General features: G+C 36.2%; 1 protein-coding gene across 1 annotated transcript; it reads right to left on the reverse strand.

The window, feature by feature from the left end:
* Positions 1–1769: 1769 nt before the first annotated feature.
* On the reverse strand, positions 1770–17295 carry LOC145784366 (uncharacterized). Its single transcript, XM_082596171.1, has 8 exons — positions 17281–17295; positions 15917–16086; positions 15217–15420; positions 13453–13541; positions 7085–7282; positions 6735–6869; positions 5145–5282; positions 1770–5004 (listed from the first exon to the last, which is right to left on the reverse strand). Exons 2-8 carry the CDS (start codon positions 16034–16036, stop codon positions 3324–3326), a joined length of 2565 nt encoding a protein of 854 aa, XP_082452297.1. The 5' UTR covers positions 16037–16086; positions 17281–17295; the 3' UTR covers positions 1770–3323.
* Between the last annotated feature and the right edge of the window lie 263 nt (positions 17296–17558).

Genomic DNA, 17558 nt, shown 5'->3' on the forward strand with positions numbered 1-17558 from the left:
CCAATATAACCTTGTTTTGGTCATTTTAGACGCAATAATATTTTTTGTTTTTTCAAGGTGCACACTTTGTGACCATAGTCATTTTGTATCTAACGAAATTCATCAGATTTGGGTAGACGGTTTGGTTTAAATTTATGTTACCTCAGCATTTAAAAAACATTATTCACGGCCACAGAAGGATTTCAATGATGTATTTCTTTAAAATTTGAAGCCTGTTGTGGTGTAGCCTTTCAGCAGGCTAGAACTTCGAAAATCTATCCGAGGTGTCCCACCTTTGCTTTACCAATAATAGGGAGATGTGCCACCTATGGGACAAAAATGACATTATTATTGACACAATGCTTTTTTAATTCAAATTAAGGAATTGTGTTGTGAAGTTAGTCATTGTTTCATAACATGAAGTCAAAACAGTAATAAATTTAATATTAGTTTATTGCTTTTTATCTCATTAAAAATTGTCACTCAAGTGTCCCCTAGGTTGATTGTATAACTGACCAATGGGACAAGAGGGTACGTCCTTTGGGACACTTCGTTAGATATAGCAACGCGGTGTCTGACGTATCGCAATGAGAAACAATGTTGTTAAACTTAGTGCTTACGGAATAGCACTACATAAAGGAAGTCACATCACATGTTTATTAGACATTCAAATACACAAATATTTAGCAAAACAAAAGAAAAAATTTGCAGGACAAATTCTGAAAAATTTACCTCCCGGCTAGCCTACATCAACTGATTATTGAAGGTATGATGGAAAGAACGAGATGCTGGAGAACTTGGGAAAATAGTGTAAACTGACTCGTCGAGTATCGGATGGGACATGTAGCAAAGGTAATCGATTGTATTGTCCCATTGCTCAACCAACCACCATTTTGTGTTCAACTTGCCTGAAAATCTGTCACAGTTGGATATGTAGTTTTCTGTTGTTATAGTTTTGAAACTAATCATATGACTCAAACTTTATTGCCAGGCCCCAGTTGTTATAATCCTGCTTTGGTATAGAAACGATTAACAACAGTCAACCATTCAAATTTACTTAGCCAGCTGAAAAAACAATTAACCTAACTGATCTCACCACTTAAGTACACCAGTAAGTAAACCACGCTGTAATGATGTAATGTTAATCTCGATTCCATGACAAAAATCTTAGTTTTTATGTTCACACACATTCAGAAACAATGAGCTGTCCCATAGGTGATGGTGTCCTATCGATAGTACATCTCCCTAGGCTATTTTTACGAAACATTTTACTGCAGCCATGGCCACCTAAAGATACGACCTGATTTGTCACATTTTGCAGAAACTTCCACATTTTTCTAACTTTGGGCGAACGTTTAAATAAATTTTCTAAAAATTAGATTTTTACGCTTTCTTTATTCTTTTCCCCAGATGACACAATAAGTTTTAACATCCTCACATGTTGAAAAACAAAGAAAATTTGATTTTGTCAATTTTAGTCAGACTGTTAATTTTCAATAACAGTCTGATTTTGCGTTTTTCAACTTCCTTTTTCTCATTTGCTACTGCTTCCCCAAGGCAACAAAAAAGTTTTTTGTCATTAGGACACAGCAAAAAGTAAAAACATCTCAAAAAATGTCAGTCAAGCACCAGCAGTAGGTGTAATCAAAATCTACAAAATGTGACAAATCAGGCCGCATCCCCAGGTGGCCATGCTGTAGCCTATATAGTATACCCATTCCTATCTCCATTAACACTCAAATTTATTAGTAGGCTATAATTGTTGATTAATGAGACTGTTTGAGTGAGCAGTGTTTACTTCGGAATATTGCATTGTTTTGTCAGATTTTTGTGGGACACAAAACATTTTTACCCCCTCAATCTACTTCTAAAACTATGCATGCCAAAGGACGCTGATCAGGTGAATAAAATGTTGTTGAGCGAACGAGAAAATTTTGCAAAAATAGATAAAAAATACATAGCCTTAGCCTATCAAATGTTAACGATGCATGTGAAATCACAAACCGAAAAACGCTGCACAAATTACATATGCGTGGGCCCCAACCGGTGGTTTGAGAAGCTTCGTCAACATACTACTATTATGTAGTATGTTGACGAAATAGCTTATTACAATATCTGAGCTTATTACAACTGTCAATGTCGTACATCTGCCATCACCACCTTAAACTGTTCAGTTTCAATAGGCTGCAATTAGATGCTAATATGTTACCAATGCAATACGCCTTTAATTAGCCGAACCACGTATAATATACTTGTTCACAGAACCTTATAACTCTCTGTTACTTTGTTGTGTAGATTTATTTGGCAAGAGTACTTCAACAATGAAGCTGTAGGCCTATCACTCTCCAGAAGTTTGGTTGGAAATTCATTTCAAGAAACTCCATCCCGCTCCGATACCGAAGTCACCCGCATGCCATCTAGACCATTTTCATAATTATCATCTTCACTACATTTTTCATCATTCATGATCATCAGTGTAATATCATGCTCAAATAATAAGTTAATTAATCTAAATTCATGTACCCATCAGTTATCAATTCCTATTCAATATCACACCACTGTCGTTGCTGCGAACACTCCATTTTACTTAAAACGATGTACTGTACATAGTATTTTGTATATGTAATATGTTTAATATGTAAATAATATGTAATATGTTTAATATGTAATAATATGCCGTATGTTCATTGTTTATTCTTGAATGCTCGTGTTGTTGATTTTTCTTTTTTATATTGGTTGTAAGGTTCAGTCGTCCCCGCATGGTTTCATCAACTGGCACACCTCCAGTTGCTTTAGGTATGTGGAGCCAACTGATTCTTCCAACTAATTCATCTACTTTAAACTGTTAGGTTTGGTGGCCGTGCTTAATTTACTTTCGTGTACGTAACCTTTAAATTTGCATCGCATGCACGTTTTAAACTTTTGTAGTTTTGCCACCTTTTCCTTTTGTTGGTTTTGTTCCCGTTCACTATTTGTAACTTTATCATTGCTGTTGTTTTCCGACAAAGAAAAAATAAATTGAATTGAATTGAATTGAATTGAAATACATCAAAGAAATGCAACTTAACAGCATGACAATTTTGCAAGATAAGCCTACTTATCCACATCATTTTCTTGTCAAGTCCACTGCCTATTCAAGCTTCAATCACTGCATATTAAAAGAAGTTACACTTTGTGGGGTAGACTTAGGCTACTGAAATTAAGACGTGCATGAAATTGTTAAGTTTTTTCAAGTTTAAAAGGGCAAATGCGTCACTTGAAGGGTTTCTAATGGAAGACTTAGCTGAAAAGACCCCATTGTTGGACATTGTTTTTAGGAAAACAGCGTCACTTTTGAAAAAAAATTAATTTGTTGGAAACAAAACATCTTTTTCTTCAATAAAACTTTTGTTTTTGGTTGAAGTTAGATGTGAAATAGCGGCTGCTATGGGTTCCGATATTACTTTGCGAGGTTTGTTCATCTCTCGCGTTGTGTGTTTTGAACTGTTGAGGTTGAAGCGAAGGTTCCGCTCAAGATCAATCAGAGCCTGATTAGACTTGAGATTTTGTCTCTTTTTTAACCTTAAAGAAACCGAAACTTTTGTGTCTAAATGTTTTCGGTCATTTTTTACTGACACCGTTTTGTTGAATTGAGAAGGTGTTATAGAAAGGCTTTGAGATATTTGATAAGAACCAGTTGTGATTGAAGGTGAGCATTGCAGTTCCCATTGTTGGCCTTGCGCTTGACTATTCTTGCTTGGTTTCGTTATAATCATTGGTAGTTGAGGAAAAGCAACAAACTTCCTTCCAACTGCATAGACTCCGGACTTCAGTTTTTCAGTTTGTATCAACTTCTCTTTTGTATTGTTTGCATAATGATTTGATCGTTCTTTGAAGGGTGATGTGGAGGTATGGCTTGGTGAAACATTGTTTGGTATTTCTGGTAGTGCAAAGTTGCTAAAACCTCGTTGGGAGTTCGAAGGATAACAGGAATGCTTGGAGAAAACATCTTCTTTCCCCTTTCTTTTTTGCTGTGATAAACTTCTTGGAAGAGACAAGGGAACTATTTTGGGGCTCAGCGTACAAGGACATGTTTGAAGAAATGACGAAGTAGTTGTATCAATACTTGGTAACAATTCTCGAGCTTTATTTTTGTGAAAAGCCGTCTCTATTATATGTTGATGCGCTATGTCAGGTTCAACTTGTTTATTCGGTTTGAATAGTTCAGCTTGATCTCTTTGAGTCATACTTGTGGTTGCTAACAGCTTATTTACTTCAGATAACTTACTTTTGTTTGTTGCTGAGTTGTCTTTGGCGGTACAAGAACAGCTAGCAACAGTTTCAGAAGTTTGATTTCTTTTTGTAGTTTTTCCTTTTTTTCCTTTCGAGAAAACATTTCCTTTCAGGATACTATTATCCAAAGAAAGACTACAAGGTGGTGTGAAGTGTTGGCAGTCGACTGAAGGATTCAAGTTATCTACTAACTGCTCTTTCTCAAGAGCTTCTTTATTTGAAGCTAAGACTGTTTTGTTTTGGAAAGAAGCTCCATTCTGTGTGTCGTTGTTATATTGCAGTTCCTGCTCTTCCTGGTAAGGTGATGATGATGACGCCTTTGCAGACCTTTCGGAAGTTTCAATTTTGGGAAAATAAGAAAGGGGCGTCGTAAACCCATCACAAAACTCCACGCTGTGAGATCCATCATCAGAACTGCTACTTTGAGACATGGGCTGATCTGTTAAAGGATTGGACGGTGGCTGTTCAACTTCAGATATGTTCTTTTGTGGATTGACTCTACGACGTGTTGCTTGAACAAAATTTAGATCTTTTGTTTGTTGAGAATTTCTTTTTTCTTGCTTTTTAAGAAGTTGATACGTAACCAGCGCTGAGCCTGGTCTATTTTTGTGTACACAGTGAACGACATCAGAGCAGAAAAATCCATACAAAGAGACCATTTTTTTAACAATGTCTGAATCGATAGATGACGAGGAGTTCTGAGCCAGGGTAATACTACTTTGACGCAAGCTAGCTTCACCAAAAGTTTGATCTCTGCAAAAACATGCAAGCTGCAAGTTATTTGCTTTAACATGAATGTCGAAATACGCCATTATCTCATTTCATCTTTGTATTACCAAATCAGTTTCTGAGAAAATCAAAATTTACATTTTATTACTTTAACTCGTTCTTACTTAAGCAGGAATGGCGAAGACCTGTTCGATGATTGCTGAGTTTTATTTTGGAACGCAGAAATCCACTTCATTTTCATGACGTCATGAATTGTGGGTCGATGCTCGTAGTTAGGAGAAAGAAGCTTTTTGATGAACTCTCTGCAAGTGAAACAAAAATGAACCGGTTGCCTACTGACTCCACAATGGACGATACCAGTCTTTTCAGATTTTTATGCAAACCCATTGGAGAACCAAGCTTAGACATTGACAAATTGATGACGGATGACATAGATCAAACAGCAGGCTAGCAGAAAATTAACATAACACATAAAGAATGTTATTTTGTTGAAGCTTGAAACGCAAGCTTTGGCCTATCAAACACTTGTTCTTTCCGCTTTCACATTATGTTTGTGAACATAAAAACAAATGTTAAAATTGCTGAATAATATTAACACACTGCACTCTATGCAATTAAAAAGGAATTTTTAAACTTCCACGTAATAAATACATTAAAGTAGTGATGGCGCTTTCGGTGAAACTCTTTTGTTGCAGCAAATTTGTAAACACCAGCTTCTTTTATTGGAGCACAAAATGCAACAATTCACCTCAGTTATTATGATGAAGTAATTGAGCACACGTAAGCCACACGGAAATGTATTACGTGAACATACGTTGCTGCTAAGTATAATCAATCATCAAACTATTTGTAACGCAAACAACATCAGATACAAATATCCGACAGTGTGTAGTCAATGTTTTATGTAAGCAAAAGTTTAGGGGACGTAATTTAGACCACTGCTGATATAAGGTGCTTAGGTTTCAATGCATCCACTTGATCATTTGTGGAAATATTAATTGTTGTTTCTCGTCAGCCGATTGTAGCAAGAATTGACAGCGATAGACACCGTGTTTCGCCCATGAGGCTGGGCTCGTTGGTATCGCGCCACTAGTTTATGCCACAATTGATGGATGTTAGCATTTCAAAACCAAACATAACGTTAGCCTACTACTTTAAAAGATGAAACGGGACTCAAACCAAGATGAACTAAAAGATGATCCGATGAAATAGAGGAGTATATTGGCAAAACTAGAATGCAAAACTGGAAAGATCGATTCAAGAAATCGAGTGGCAAATAATAGGAAATACCATAACCCGTTGTTGATAAAAAAAAAACCCGAAAAGTACGGAAGGCCGGGGTTATTTGGAACAAATTTTAATAAAACTTAAATCAATAAAATTTAGAATGAATTTCAAAAACTTTGTTTGCTGTGACATTAGACCACCATATTGTGTAACTTATGACAAAAGATCAAACAGAAATTTTCACAGGTTTTTGTACAAATTTAATTTTTTCAGACATACATCACATATTTCAACAAACCCCACGGGTTTAGTTGGAACACACACCGATTTTTTAATATATTGCTTACAGCACTTAATTGTGTCTGTCAATCGACTTCAACAATAAAAAGTATTCAATGTCGATGCATCTATTGTGGATAGTAGCTTGACAAGTTAACAGAGAAGACATGACCTGCAGAATTTACGTTATCTTGCTTATACCATACGCCACTACTGCACAGATTGTTGGCATTCTTCATTTTTCTTACTTGCAATAAGAGGAAATATTTGGAGGAATTGGATTCATCTCTCCTTTCATCATCTTCTTGCATAACTTTGGTATGTGAAGCGGGCTTACTGTGTAGGGAAGCTTTCCAACCAGCAGTGCGTACGTTATAACGCCTCTGATTTGATAACAAAAAACTTTTCAATCATTTCATGTAACCTTCTGCACAATTATTAGTTTTTGCAGTATTTCGTTTTCAAACGTTACCCATTGCGTGTCACACAAAGTCTTTAACAGCGTAAACATCACTAGAAAAAATTATTAACTAATAATTTTTGATGGTGTGGTACAAATTTCTTCTTCTCAAAGTTTTAAGTTTTTTTTATCACTCACATTGACCATACATCAACTTTTGGTCCGTAGGCTTTTCTTGCTAGTAGCTCAGGGGCGGCATACCCTGGACTTCCACATTGTGTTTGTAGTACACACGAGATGTTGCTGCAGGAATCCGGAACAACGTTGCTCAGACCAAAATCGATTATTTTGAGATTACCCTCTGAATCCAGCAAAAGATTTTCCACTTTCAAATCTCTAAGAACCAAGCGGTAGTATTTACGTATAAATTGCATCAAATTTTTGTTTAGTAGCGTGATGGTTACTGGTTAGAGTGTTTGTCACTAGATCGGTAGCCGTGAGTTCGATGCCTCATCGAGTCATACCAAGGCTTTTTTTAAAGTGGTACGGTACTGAATGTTATTCGTGTTTTGCACTCAGCAAAGAAATGTGTTAATGATGATAATGTACTCTGCTACGCTTCTATACAGTGGCGTAACCAGATCCATCTTACAAAGGAGGCAAGGAAAAAACAAGGCTTTTTCCAAGGGAGGCAACAGTTTCAGTGACGTTATAAACGAAGACAGTATTAAGTTAAACAATAACTGACGATAAGGCTTTTGATGGGTCATACGCACGAGCGTATCCAACAAAGTAATTTATGAAAGACAAATAAGTAGACTATTGTAGCAGACGAATTGGGGGTGGGAGGGGGCCTCACCCAGACATTTTGAAAAAAAATGGGAGCAATTGCCCTCTCTGACTACGCCCCTGGTTATACGGATTGGACTTGATGATTCTGGTTTGGTTATAAATGAAGGAAAAGCGATGCAAATGACAGCTTTTAATGAACAAACGTGCCGAATCAAGATAACACATCGTCAATTGTGATCAACTGTATCTAATTGTTTTCAGCTGAATCGGAAAAAACGGATAGGTTAACAGAATCTAGTTAAAATAGGCGAACTACTGTGGGCTACTGCACTTTGAGATAGGCTACATAATTCTAATCAAAAACAGTTCTTCCTGATTAACGTCTCATTAACTGCATTTTACAGGGGGCAAGATGGGGGCAAAGATTTTTACACGGGGGAATTTGCCCCTACCCCTTTTGGTTGCGCCATTGCTTCTGAACAGCTGTGCTAACACTGCAGGCTTTGTAAAGTTTGCGATACAACGCTATAAAAAACATTTAGCTTATTATTCTTAACATTATTGATTCCAACAAAATTACATAACTATTAACAAATAAAATGACCTCAATTAGGTTTACTCGGCAGCCTCATAACCATGAACATTAGTGCAATTAATTAGGCCTGCACTTTGTGACCTACTATGCATCGTTTTAGTCGTGGAGTTAAACTAGGTTGCCATTATAACAAAATTAAACCTTCCATGAAAATTTTCTCTGTCAATTTTGCATCACCGGTTGGAAAATAAAAGACCCAAACGTTACAAAGCACAAAGTGTAACACTGTATAGGCTGGGTTCAAAATTACAGTTTAAATTAACATGCCTAGGTAAGATTCGGTATCTAACTCGTTGGACTTATTTTGCTCTTTATCTCTAGACTTTCAGAGAAGCTTATCTTTTCTTCTTTACTTGATGATGAAGTCAATATTATCATCATCGTATGGCACACGTAACCAATAAAAAAAGTCGGTGATAAAACTTCACATATGAGCAACTGATTTTTTGTTTGTTTGAACAGGTTTTGGTCTGATTATGATTTCTGACATAAGCCGAGCAAAGTTTCATGGACGTGATTGCTGAAATTCGTTATCAGTCTTTTTAGAGAAGTAAGGCTGCATACATAACAAACTCATGTGACTCCACGCAAGTCTAGCAAGCGGTATTACACGTAAACTTTTCTTCCCTTTTTGACCAGAAAGGGCAATGTAAAGCTGTGGAGAAATTTATTTAGTTATTCTTCCAACACTAGACTTTGTTGACTGACATTGTCACACAATGGATAAAATAAGAAATTATTTGAATTCGTTCTTTCAAGTTGGTAAACATTGAACAGTTTACAGTTTTCTAGAGCATTAAATTTACTATCATGTAGACGCCTTTTAACAAAAAAAAGACAGTTTCTGTCATGTTGAATAAGGCACAGTCTGTATCTCGCAAAAAAACTTACTGAAAGAAGCACTCTTGAAGCTCACAATATTTAGCGTATTAATATTTTACAGCAGGGTTACTCAACTAATGTTAACAAAGGCCCAGTTCCACAACTTGAATATATTTAGCGGTCCGGTGAATAAGCTATTTCACACGCAACCACGAAAGTTAAACTTTCTGTACCAAACCACTTTTTTATGAAAAATGAACTCGAATTAGATTTCTGAGAAAGTGTTGGGGAGTCTGGGAGTTGCAGCCCCCCAGCAACTAGGATAATCCCAGTAAAAATTGCTTCCTCCCAGTAGAAATCTGCTTAAAGAAGCCTTGAAACGTGGCAATGAGGTTATTCTTCCAAAAGCTCAAGGCTCACCATCAACATCCAGAAGGTCCGATTAGGACCGCGGTCCTCCAGTCAGGCCCGGATTTAGGGGGGGGCAGAGGGGGCAGTTGCCCCGGGCCCCCCAAATTTTGAAGGGCCCCCCTTATGTGGAAAAAAATGTGATTTTGTGTTATTTTTTTCCTTTTGGCCTTTAAAGTTTCTGCAAAATGCTGTGCAGCACTGGACTGATGCTACTGTAGACGTAGAGGTGGTTTTTCGCGCCGTAGGCGCAAAAAATTTTTTTGCACGGGCCCCCCCGATCTAAAAGTGTCCTGGGCCCCCCGTCAGCTAAATCCGGCCCTGCCTCCAGTCGAGTAGTTGCAAGTTGACCAAAACACCTTAAACCTTTCGTTAACAGTGACGCTAATCAGAAATCTTTTTTTTCAAAATTTTATGTTCTGTTATTTTTGTTCGTTCTGGGTTGGTAACCCCATCGCTCTAACCACTCTAAAACAAAAACGTGTAAGTTCTACGTCGTAGCCTATATAATGTAGGCTATTTAGCAAAAACAAGAGTTAAAACACGCGCATGCGCATGATTGTAATGGAATCTATTGTCTATTCCAGGGCTACTCAACTAATGTTAGCAAAGGTCCATTTTGACAAGTTGAATATTTTTGCGGTCCGGTGAATATTTCATATGCAACCACGAAAATTAAACAACCAGTAGCCTACGAGCACCGAAAAACTTTTCAGGTAGTATGTAACACGACTTGGATTTTTGTCTGACACAAACAAAGAAATAAAAAAGGAAAAAATGTATTGTGTTTGTTTGTAGTGTAGCTGTGTGGATCGCACATCAGAGTCGGTAAAGCGTTGAGGGGTCTGGGGGAAAAGCCCCCAGCTCTTTGGATAATCACAAAAAATTGCTTTTCCCTAATGGAAATTTGTTTAAAGAGGCCCTAAAATGTGGCAATGAGGTTATTCTTCCAGAAGCCCGAGGTCCACCTTCAACATCCAGAAGGTCCGGATTCGGACCGCGGTCCGCCAGTTGAGTAGCCCTAGTGTGTTCATATCAAACAAACTGAAGAGTCCAAAATGTGCTTACTAAACTGATGTTCAGCAAACCTTGCAAAAACAATGTGTTTCATCAGTGCTATTAATTAATATTATCGTATATATACATGGTAGGCCTATACAGTTCTTGGCTTATGCCAATTGAGCACTTTACTGGAGGCACCTTGTTGTGCATTGAACAAAGCTCACTGCTTGCAGTTTGAGCACTTTGGCAAGGTTGGCAGTAGTACCATTTTTGGAGCTTAGGTTCCGCAAATAGGAAAACGTCACACGAAGGTAGGCTATATATCTCAATGGCCATACCCAGTGTAGCTACTGCACTGAGGAGGCTTGAAGGCCGAAACGCTGTGCACTGTCTGCAGTATATCAAAAATGCACTATATTCAATAGTACTGAAGATGAAGACAGTATAGTTTTCGAAACGCTTGGCAAACATGAGTTTAGTATGTACATTTTGGACTCTTTAGATTATGATTAGATTGACCAGGCGTTTCAAGCATTTTGCTTCTGGTCACATTGCTGATTATTTTACGAGTTTACAAATACATTAACATAAACTTGTGGGCTTTTGTCGGAAGGTAAAACAAACATAGAATCAACAGAACTTCGTTACATTTGGAAACATTTGGAGACACTTGGTCAACAGAATGTGCTAAAGCTCATGTTACTGGGAAACACGAATCTGTCGATAATATTTAACTAATAATAATTTAACTATTTAAAGCCTCAGTTATTGCTTTTATGTAAAGCAGATTGAAGATTAAGGCGTCCCAATAAACTATTTGCATTGGTTTTTATGAGAAATTCTATACTTGAAATTGCTCATTTTGAAATATTATTCCCAGCTAAACAAAGTTACTGCTTTTACATCATTTCAACGGCGCTAAACGCTGACGTTTTTACGAGATCCAGACTCTGCGTAACAACTCCCTGAACTCGTAAAAGAGTTTTGTTTGTCAATGCTTAAACTTAATTCCATAAATATAAAAACGTTAAAATCACATTAAAAACGTTCCTAATGTGCCTGGTCATTGCGCTAACAAACTTTAATGCTCACAAGTCATTAAAAACAAGTCGTACACTTTTGTATCATAAATAATATTCATCAACGTACTGTATTTTGCATGACTTAATGTAGAACTGATCCTCAATACAGATTGAGTTGTAAAGTGCATCAAGTATAGACTTTCACAAATCGTAAATTTAATAAATTAAGAGCGATTATTTTGCTTCGAAAAGTATTCAAAATTCCATGAAAGTTTGTGCTTAACAATTTCGTTTCACAATCTTTTTGGGACTATAGTAGGTTGGTCGTTGTCGCATTCAGAGTCATGCCCGGTGGTGGAAGATTTCGACTAAATAGATTGGAAGGAAGTCAATTTTTGTGTCTACCTCTAAACTGTGCCTTGCCAAGACACAGCTGCGTGGTTACGACAGGTGCCGAGCATAAGCCTTTTTGAGCATCACACACGCACTATCACTACTCAATTGCACAGTCAACAAACTAGGGGATTATCCGATCCTGTGTTGCAATGATTGAAGCCAAACTTTGCAAACTTAATGAGCAACAAATACTAATTCTTAAGGGGTCAATTGTGGTTGGTATATTTAAAAATTAAAATTGTTGGTTCCCAAGATGTATGAAAGATTGCGAGCTATTTAAAGCATAACAAATGCAAGAGTTTTAACTTAGTTGGTTTGCATAAAGGTTACTTCGCGCTTTCTTCATCATTTCAGTATTTTTTATTATTATTAAAAATGCATGGAGAATCAGCAGAGCCCTATTTATGGCATATTATATTATATGGCATATTATATTGAATCCTTAATGAAAATCAGTAAATGTATTTCTTCATCATTGTGTTTCTACGCAGTTGCCTACTTTTGGCAAAAAAGCAAACTATACCAATGAAATGAAAACTGTTTCCACAGAAGCACTAAACGCTTACAAGTGTAAAACTGCACTTTCTCATACTTTGCTGATGTTGTGAAAACATTTACTTACAATTCACCGGACTTTTGAAAACGAATTAGTGGAAGTGAAACTTTGCAGTGTACGCTTGGTTGCATCCGATCACACTTAGCTTATGGCCCTATCCAAATAAGGTAAAGCCTGATTTTTATGCCTTTCTAAAATGAAGCTCTTTTGTAAGACACCCAATTAGCACATATTGACTTCTGTCTTTGACTTCTTTGCATAGCAGAATGCTTGATATTTAGGTTTACTATTGATAACTTTGACATATCCTACTGTATGTCTAAATTGTCGCGTGTCATCACCAAAGTTGATAAATAAAAATTAAAGCACCAATAAAAAGAAATAAAAAATGGAAAAACTTTCAAATTAAATCAGTGGTACTCAACCAACTGGATTATTAGGATATTCAAAATTTCATTGGATATTTCAATTATTTCGATTTTTTCTCGAAAACAGTTTCCTCGTGTTTCGCCGTTCGAATTATTTTTCAGTGAATGGTTTCGTTTTGTTTTGCCCCCCCCCAAAAAAGCTGTTTGCAGCAGCATTACTACTTGGTGTTTCTTCCTTTGCTTTGCTTTACTTGATCTGGCTTTGATTCCAGGTCAAATCTTGCCCAAACGCTATGTTCTTGATTGTGTATTCTGTCTTGCATAGATGAATAAAAATAAATTGGAGAAATCAATGCAGTATCTCTAACTGAGCATTTGGGGCCACAGAAATAATATAAAATAAAATAGACCGTTGATGAAAGGCTTTAATGCTACTGAAGTTACAATAAATTTATCATTTTGATTGCACGTGGCGATGCTACATTAGAACCTAAATAAATGAAGTAAGCCTCACTCTTGCAATCAAAACACAACCTTTTCACTTCTTTAAAAAGTTTACATCATTATAAAGAGGATAGCCTATGTAAGAACTTGGGTCTTCTCACCTGTGAACTATCTTACGTTTGTGCATATAAGCAACAGCGTTCACCAGTTGTGCAACGTACTTGCGTACAATATCTTCTGACAGAAATCCCTGATAATGGAAATTCAGCAAGTTATATCCGATTACTGTAAGATTTATATTATCGTAATGTGAAACATCCCAGACAGCAAATTAGTCCCTTGTTACATTGCTTCAACGTCTGCTGCAAATCAGTTATTTGTTACATTAATTCAACGTTTGCAGATGTTAAATCAGTGTAACAAATGACTGATTTACTGCCTGGGATATTGCTCCAAATTCTAGAATAACATCGCTTATGAACTTCTAGTTTATTCTAGAGTAGGGGTTCCAAACCTTTTTTGCTGTTCGTGCCCCTTTGTCAGGTCAGACCATTCTTCGTACCCCCAAAAAAATTCTGATTGAATTTTTCAGGTATATATTGCTAAATTAAATTGCTTTTATAGCTCAATAAAACGTTAAACCGATATTTAACACAAAAATGCAATAATCAAAAGAAATTAACTGTCAGTTATTTTGTTTGTCACTTCTCAGTGAGATATTTGTTGCTGCTTCATTGATAAAATTCGCTCAAACGATGGTTCGATTTTACTCAAGGCAACACGTAAATCATCTTCCAGTTGCAGACGATTTCTGTACCGGTACTTATTCTTGATATACATCGTGGTCGAAAAGCCACTTTCACAGTAGTAAGTTGTTGAGAAGAGAATTAACACTGTCATGGCTTCCATAGCAAGACTTGGGAAGGCTTCATAGCAACACACCAAAAATCTTCTAACTTTGATTTGTCAAATAGCAGTTTCAATTTTTGGCAGCTTTTTATTTCGATGATGTTCTCCTTCAAATTATCATCATCTGACATTTTTGTTACGGTAAATCAAAAAGAAATGCATTTACAGTATAATCCAATGCTGGAAATGATTCAATTCAGCAGCAAAAAAGTAACAATCGAAAGAGTCAACCAGCATCTTTTAATGAAAAATAATTTCATTTTTGACATTTTGCAGCAAAGAATTATTAGCAATTTCATCAAGACAAGGAAAATTAGCAAGGTTTCCATTTTGAGCAGCAGCAAATAAAAAAACACATTTTTTTGAAACAATGAAGCTACTTAGCCAACTAAGCCTAACTCAACAATTATTTGTAGATAATTGTTTTTCTCAAAGCAAAAACGATAATGGCATAATATCATCTTCAATTCTAAAATAAAACTGTACTGTGAAATCTGTTTGAAAGCTGCTCCGTGGCCCAAGGATCTTCGTACCCCTTGATGCTTAATCTCGTACCCTTTGAGAGTACGACTACCCCCGGTTGGAAACCCCTGATCTAGAGTAAGCTTGCAGTTAACGTAAATGGTTATATCAATGGTTAAGGTGTTGTGACGGTTTCAAATGCTACACATATTATCCTATTTCGGTTTTAAGCACGTTATAAGTAGCCTACGCTCGTGTTTTGTCGCCTCTACCTATTTAGCATGTGTTGGTTTTCACTAAGATAGACAAAAAAACAAACTATACTGAAACCAACTTTTTCCGAAGTGACAGAAGATTTTGGGCAAAATATTGACAAAGAGAATCAAACAAGTACCGTTTATCGGTTGACGTCAGTTTTGCAAATTGCTGAAGATATTTTGCCTCTGACGTTTATCCGGTGAAAACTAAGATCTCGATTCAGCATCAATGAAATTCAAACAGATGACAATCTGACTAAGATTCCAAGTATAAGATCCTAGGAACTAGACACCCACCTTTTCCCCAACAATGTCAATTAGTTCTCCTCCGCTGCACAGCTCGGTGATGAGATAATAATTGTTTCCAGTTTCAAGAATGTCGTAAACTTGAACTACGTTTGGGTGACGCAACATTTGCATTATTTTCCCTTCTCTGTGAAGGTTCTTAAACACGTAGCTGTCTTTTTTTGCTTTCAATTTGTTGATTATTTTAATGGCTACCTGAAAATGTAAAAGGTACCAGTTAACAAAATTTGTTTTATCCATTTTTTTGTCACACCCAGGCTTGAAAAGGTTTGAATTAAGTGGATGACACTGTCACTACGTGTCTTGCCAAAAGACACAACCGTGTGCTCTTGAGCGGTTTCGAACCGGCGTCGTACAAGCGTATTCACCACTGGGCTATGCAGTCGACCTTTTCATATTTATATTTTTAAATAATTTGATGATTCTATTCACAGCCCACTGCAGATACAATGCGCCGTGTTCTATCCTCTATTTCGTTTAGTAAGTTTTATGATTTTGTAAGTAAAGTACACAAAAGGAAACATTTCAATCTGTAATATTTTATTTCCTTCATTTACGAGCAGTTTTATTACTGCTGTAGTCTGCTAACCAACTCCAATTTTTTCTTACATGATGTGAAACATAAAACGCGGAATTAACTTTTAAACCTCAAACAATTCGTAAATAAGTTTCACATCATAAATAAGTTTACTTTTTCTTTTGTTGGGCAATGTAGTCCAATTCGAACTTTAGCAAATGCTCCTTCGCCGATGCAAGTTCCTAACAAATAATCAGACACTGCTTTATAGTGAGGAAATGTAATTCCTTCCATGTCTTGGGTCTTGCCACGAAATGTGTTGTTTGGTTGGGTAGAACTCTTTTCTGTAACATTTCAATCGATTTTAAACTGTTGTGTAAAAATGGCTTTTAATCTTTTTTGCCAAGTGACGTTTACAGGAATGTTGTAATTGTTTTTTTTGACTTGGATTTTATTGAATGGGGTTTATTAACTTACAGTTACAATTGCATTAAAAGTTATGGCGCGGCTTAGGTGCTTAACATGTTGACAAGTAAATGTGAACAACTGCTACCGCCTACCCTGCAAGCAGCATTTTTATCCTTCGACAAAGAAAGCAAGATTTCTGTTTTGGAAGCTAATTATATTATGAGCGCTAGAATGGAGATGTGGGTCCCAAACGCATGTCCTTTACCACGAGATATGATTAAACGAAAGATTTTCTGACTTTGAATATTTTGCCAAGTAGAATGCAACGATTTCACATTATCGTGACTTATTCCTCAATCAATAAATGTGCCTGCTTGTAAGATTAAAAATCAAAAAAAGTTACAATCTGGTAGCCTGTGATATGGATAAATAAACGATCATGCTTATGTACAGCATGGAAAATACTGTGAAAGGACAATATATACTTTTACTCACATAAAAAACGCAAATAAATAATTATGCAAATAAACTTCTAGTAAAGAGAAATACTCCATTTAAACATAATGTTACGGAAGTGACAAAGCGGTATAGTTAATAAGTTCTTCAACAGCGGTAATTAATGAGTTCTTTAACCGCATTACAGTAGCTTTCTGCGGTTTATTTCCGCTCATACCTACTTGCAAATTTGATTTTGGATTTCACTTCACTCATTTATAACTGTTAAATTTTACATGAGTTGAGCAGTCACCTACTAACATTTAAACAAAAGATTTTTTCACTTCTTTAACATAGGATTTGATGCAAGCATTTCAATCACTCCCCCAGTGAGCAAAATCTGTTAATTTTACATTGATTCAACGTCTGCGGACGTTGAATCAATGTAAAAATGACAGATTTTGCTGTCAGGGTCAAAACACAAGTTTTAACCAAGTTCTTTTTGCATTGATTCAACGTTTATTGACGTTGAACCATAATAAAGAAGGATTGATTTAAAGGCTCGGAATGTGGCTGAAATGAAAAAGTTCAGACTTTGTAAAGCAAAGCCAGCTGAACGGTTAGAATAATTATGAACCAAGGATAAACAATCTAAATTATTAAGCTCAAGCAGCCACTAAAAAGTTATGACTTACCTAAACAAGCTTGATTTTTCTGAGAGCTTTGGTTGTCTTTTATCAGCGACGGAAATTTCATTTTTTACCAACTCTGTTCTGTTTTCTCTTAATTGTATCATCACCAGCTCAATGAGCGCATCAAATTTTAGTTTTCTGGGGTATTATACAGTATAAAATTACAAGCAAAATATAACCTAGGTCTTTTCACATGTAATGCAATTAAACGTATTTTGCATTTGCTTTATCTTTCTCACATATCAACACAATGTATTTTTTGCGATAAACTACAAAAATAT

This window comes from Aplidium turbinatum, chromosome 15 (genome assembly GCF_918807975.1).
Source record: "Aplidium turbinatum chromosome 15, kaAplTurb1.1, whole genome shotgun sequence".
In the NCBI taxonomy this organism is placed as follows: Eukaryota; Metazoa; Chordata; class Ascidiacea; order Aplousobranchia; family Polyclinidae; genus Aplidium; species Aplidium turbinatum.

Bases quoted from the DNA above. Each gene is read 5' to 3' on its own strand.
- LOC145784366 (XM_082596171.1), bottom strand. From the start codon at position 16,036: ATGGAAGGAATTACATTTCCTCACTATAAAGCAGTGTCTGATTATTTG. The intron at 15,421-15,916 runs GTAAACTTATTT...TTACATTTTCAG, and splicing joins ATTGCCCAACAAAAGAAAAA to GTAGCCATTAAAATAATCAA. The intron at 7,283-13,452 runs GTGAGAAGACCC...CTTGGTTCTTAG, and splicing joins AAACGTAAGATAGTTCACAG to AGATTTGAAAGTGGAAAATC.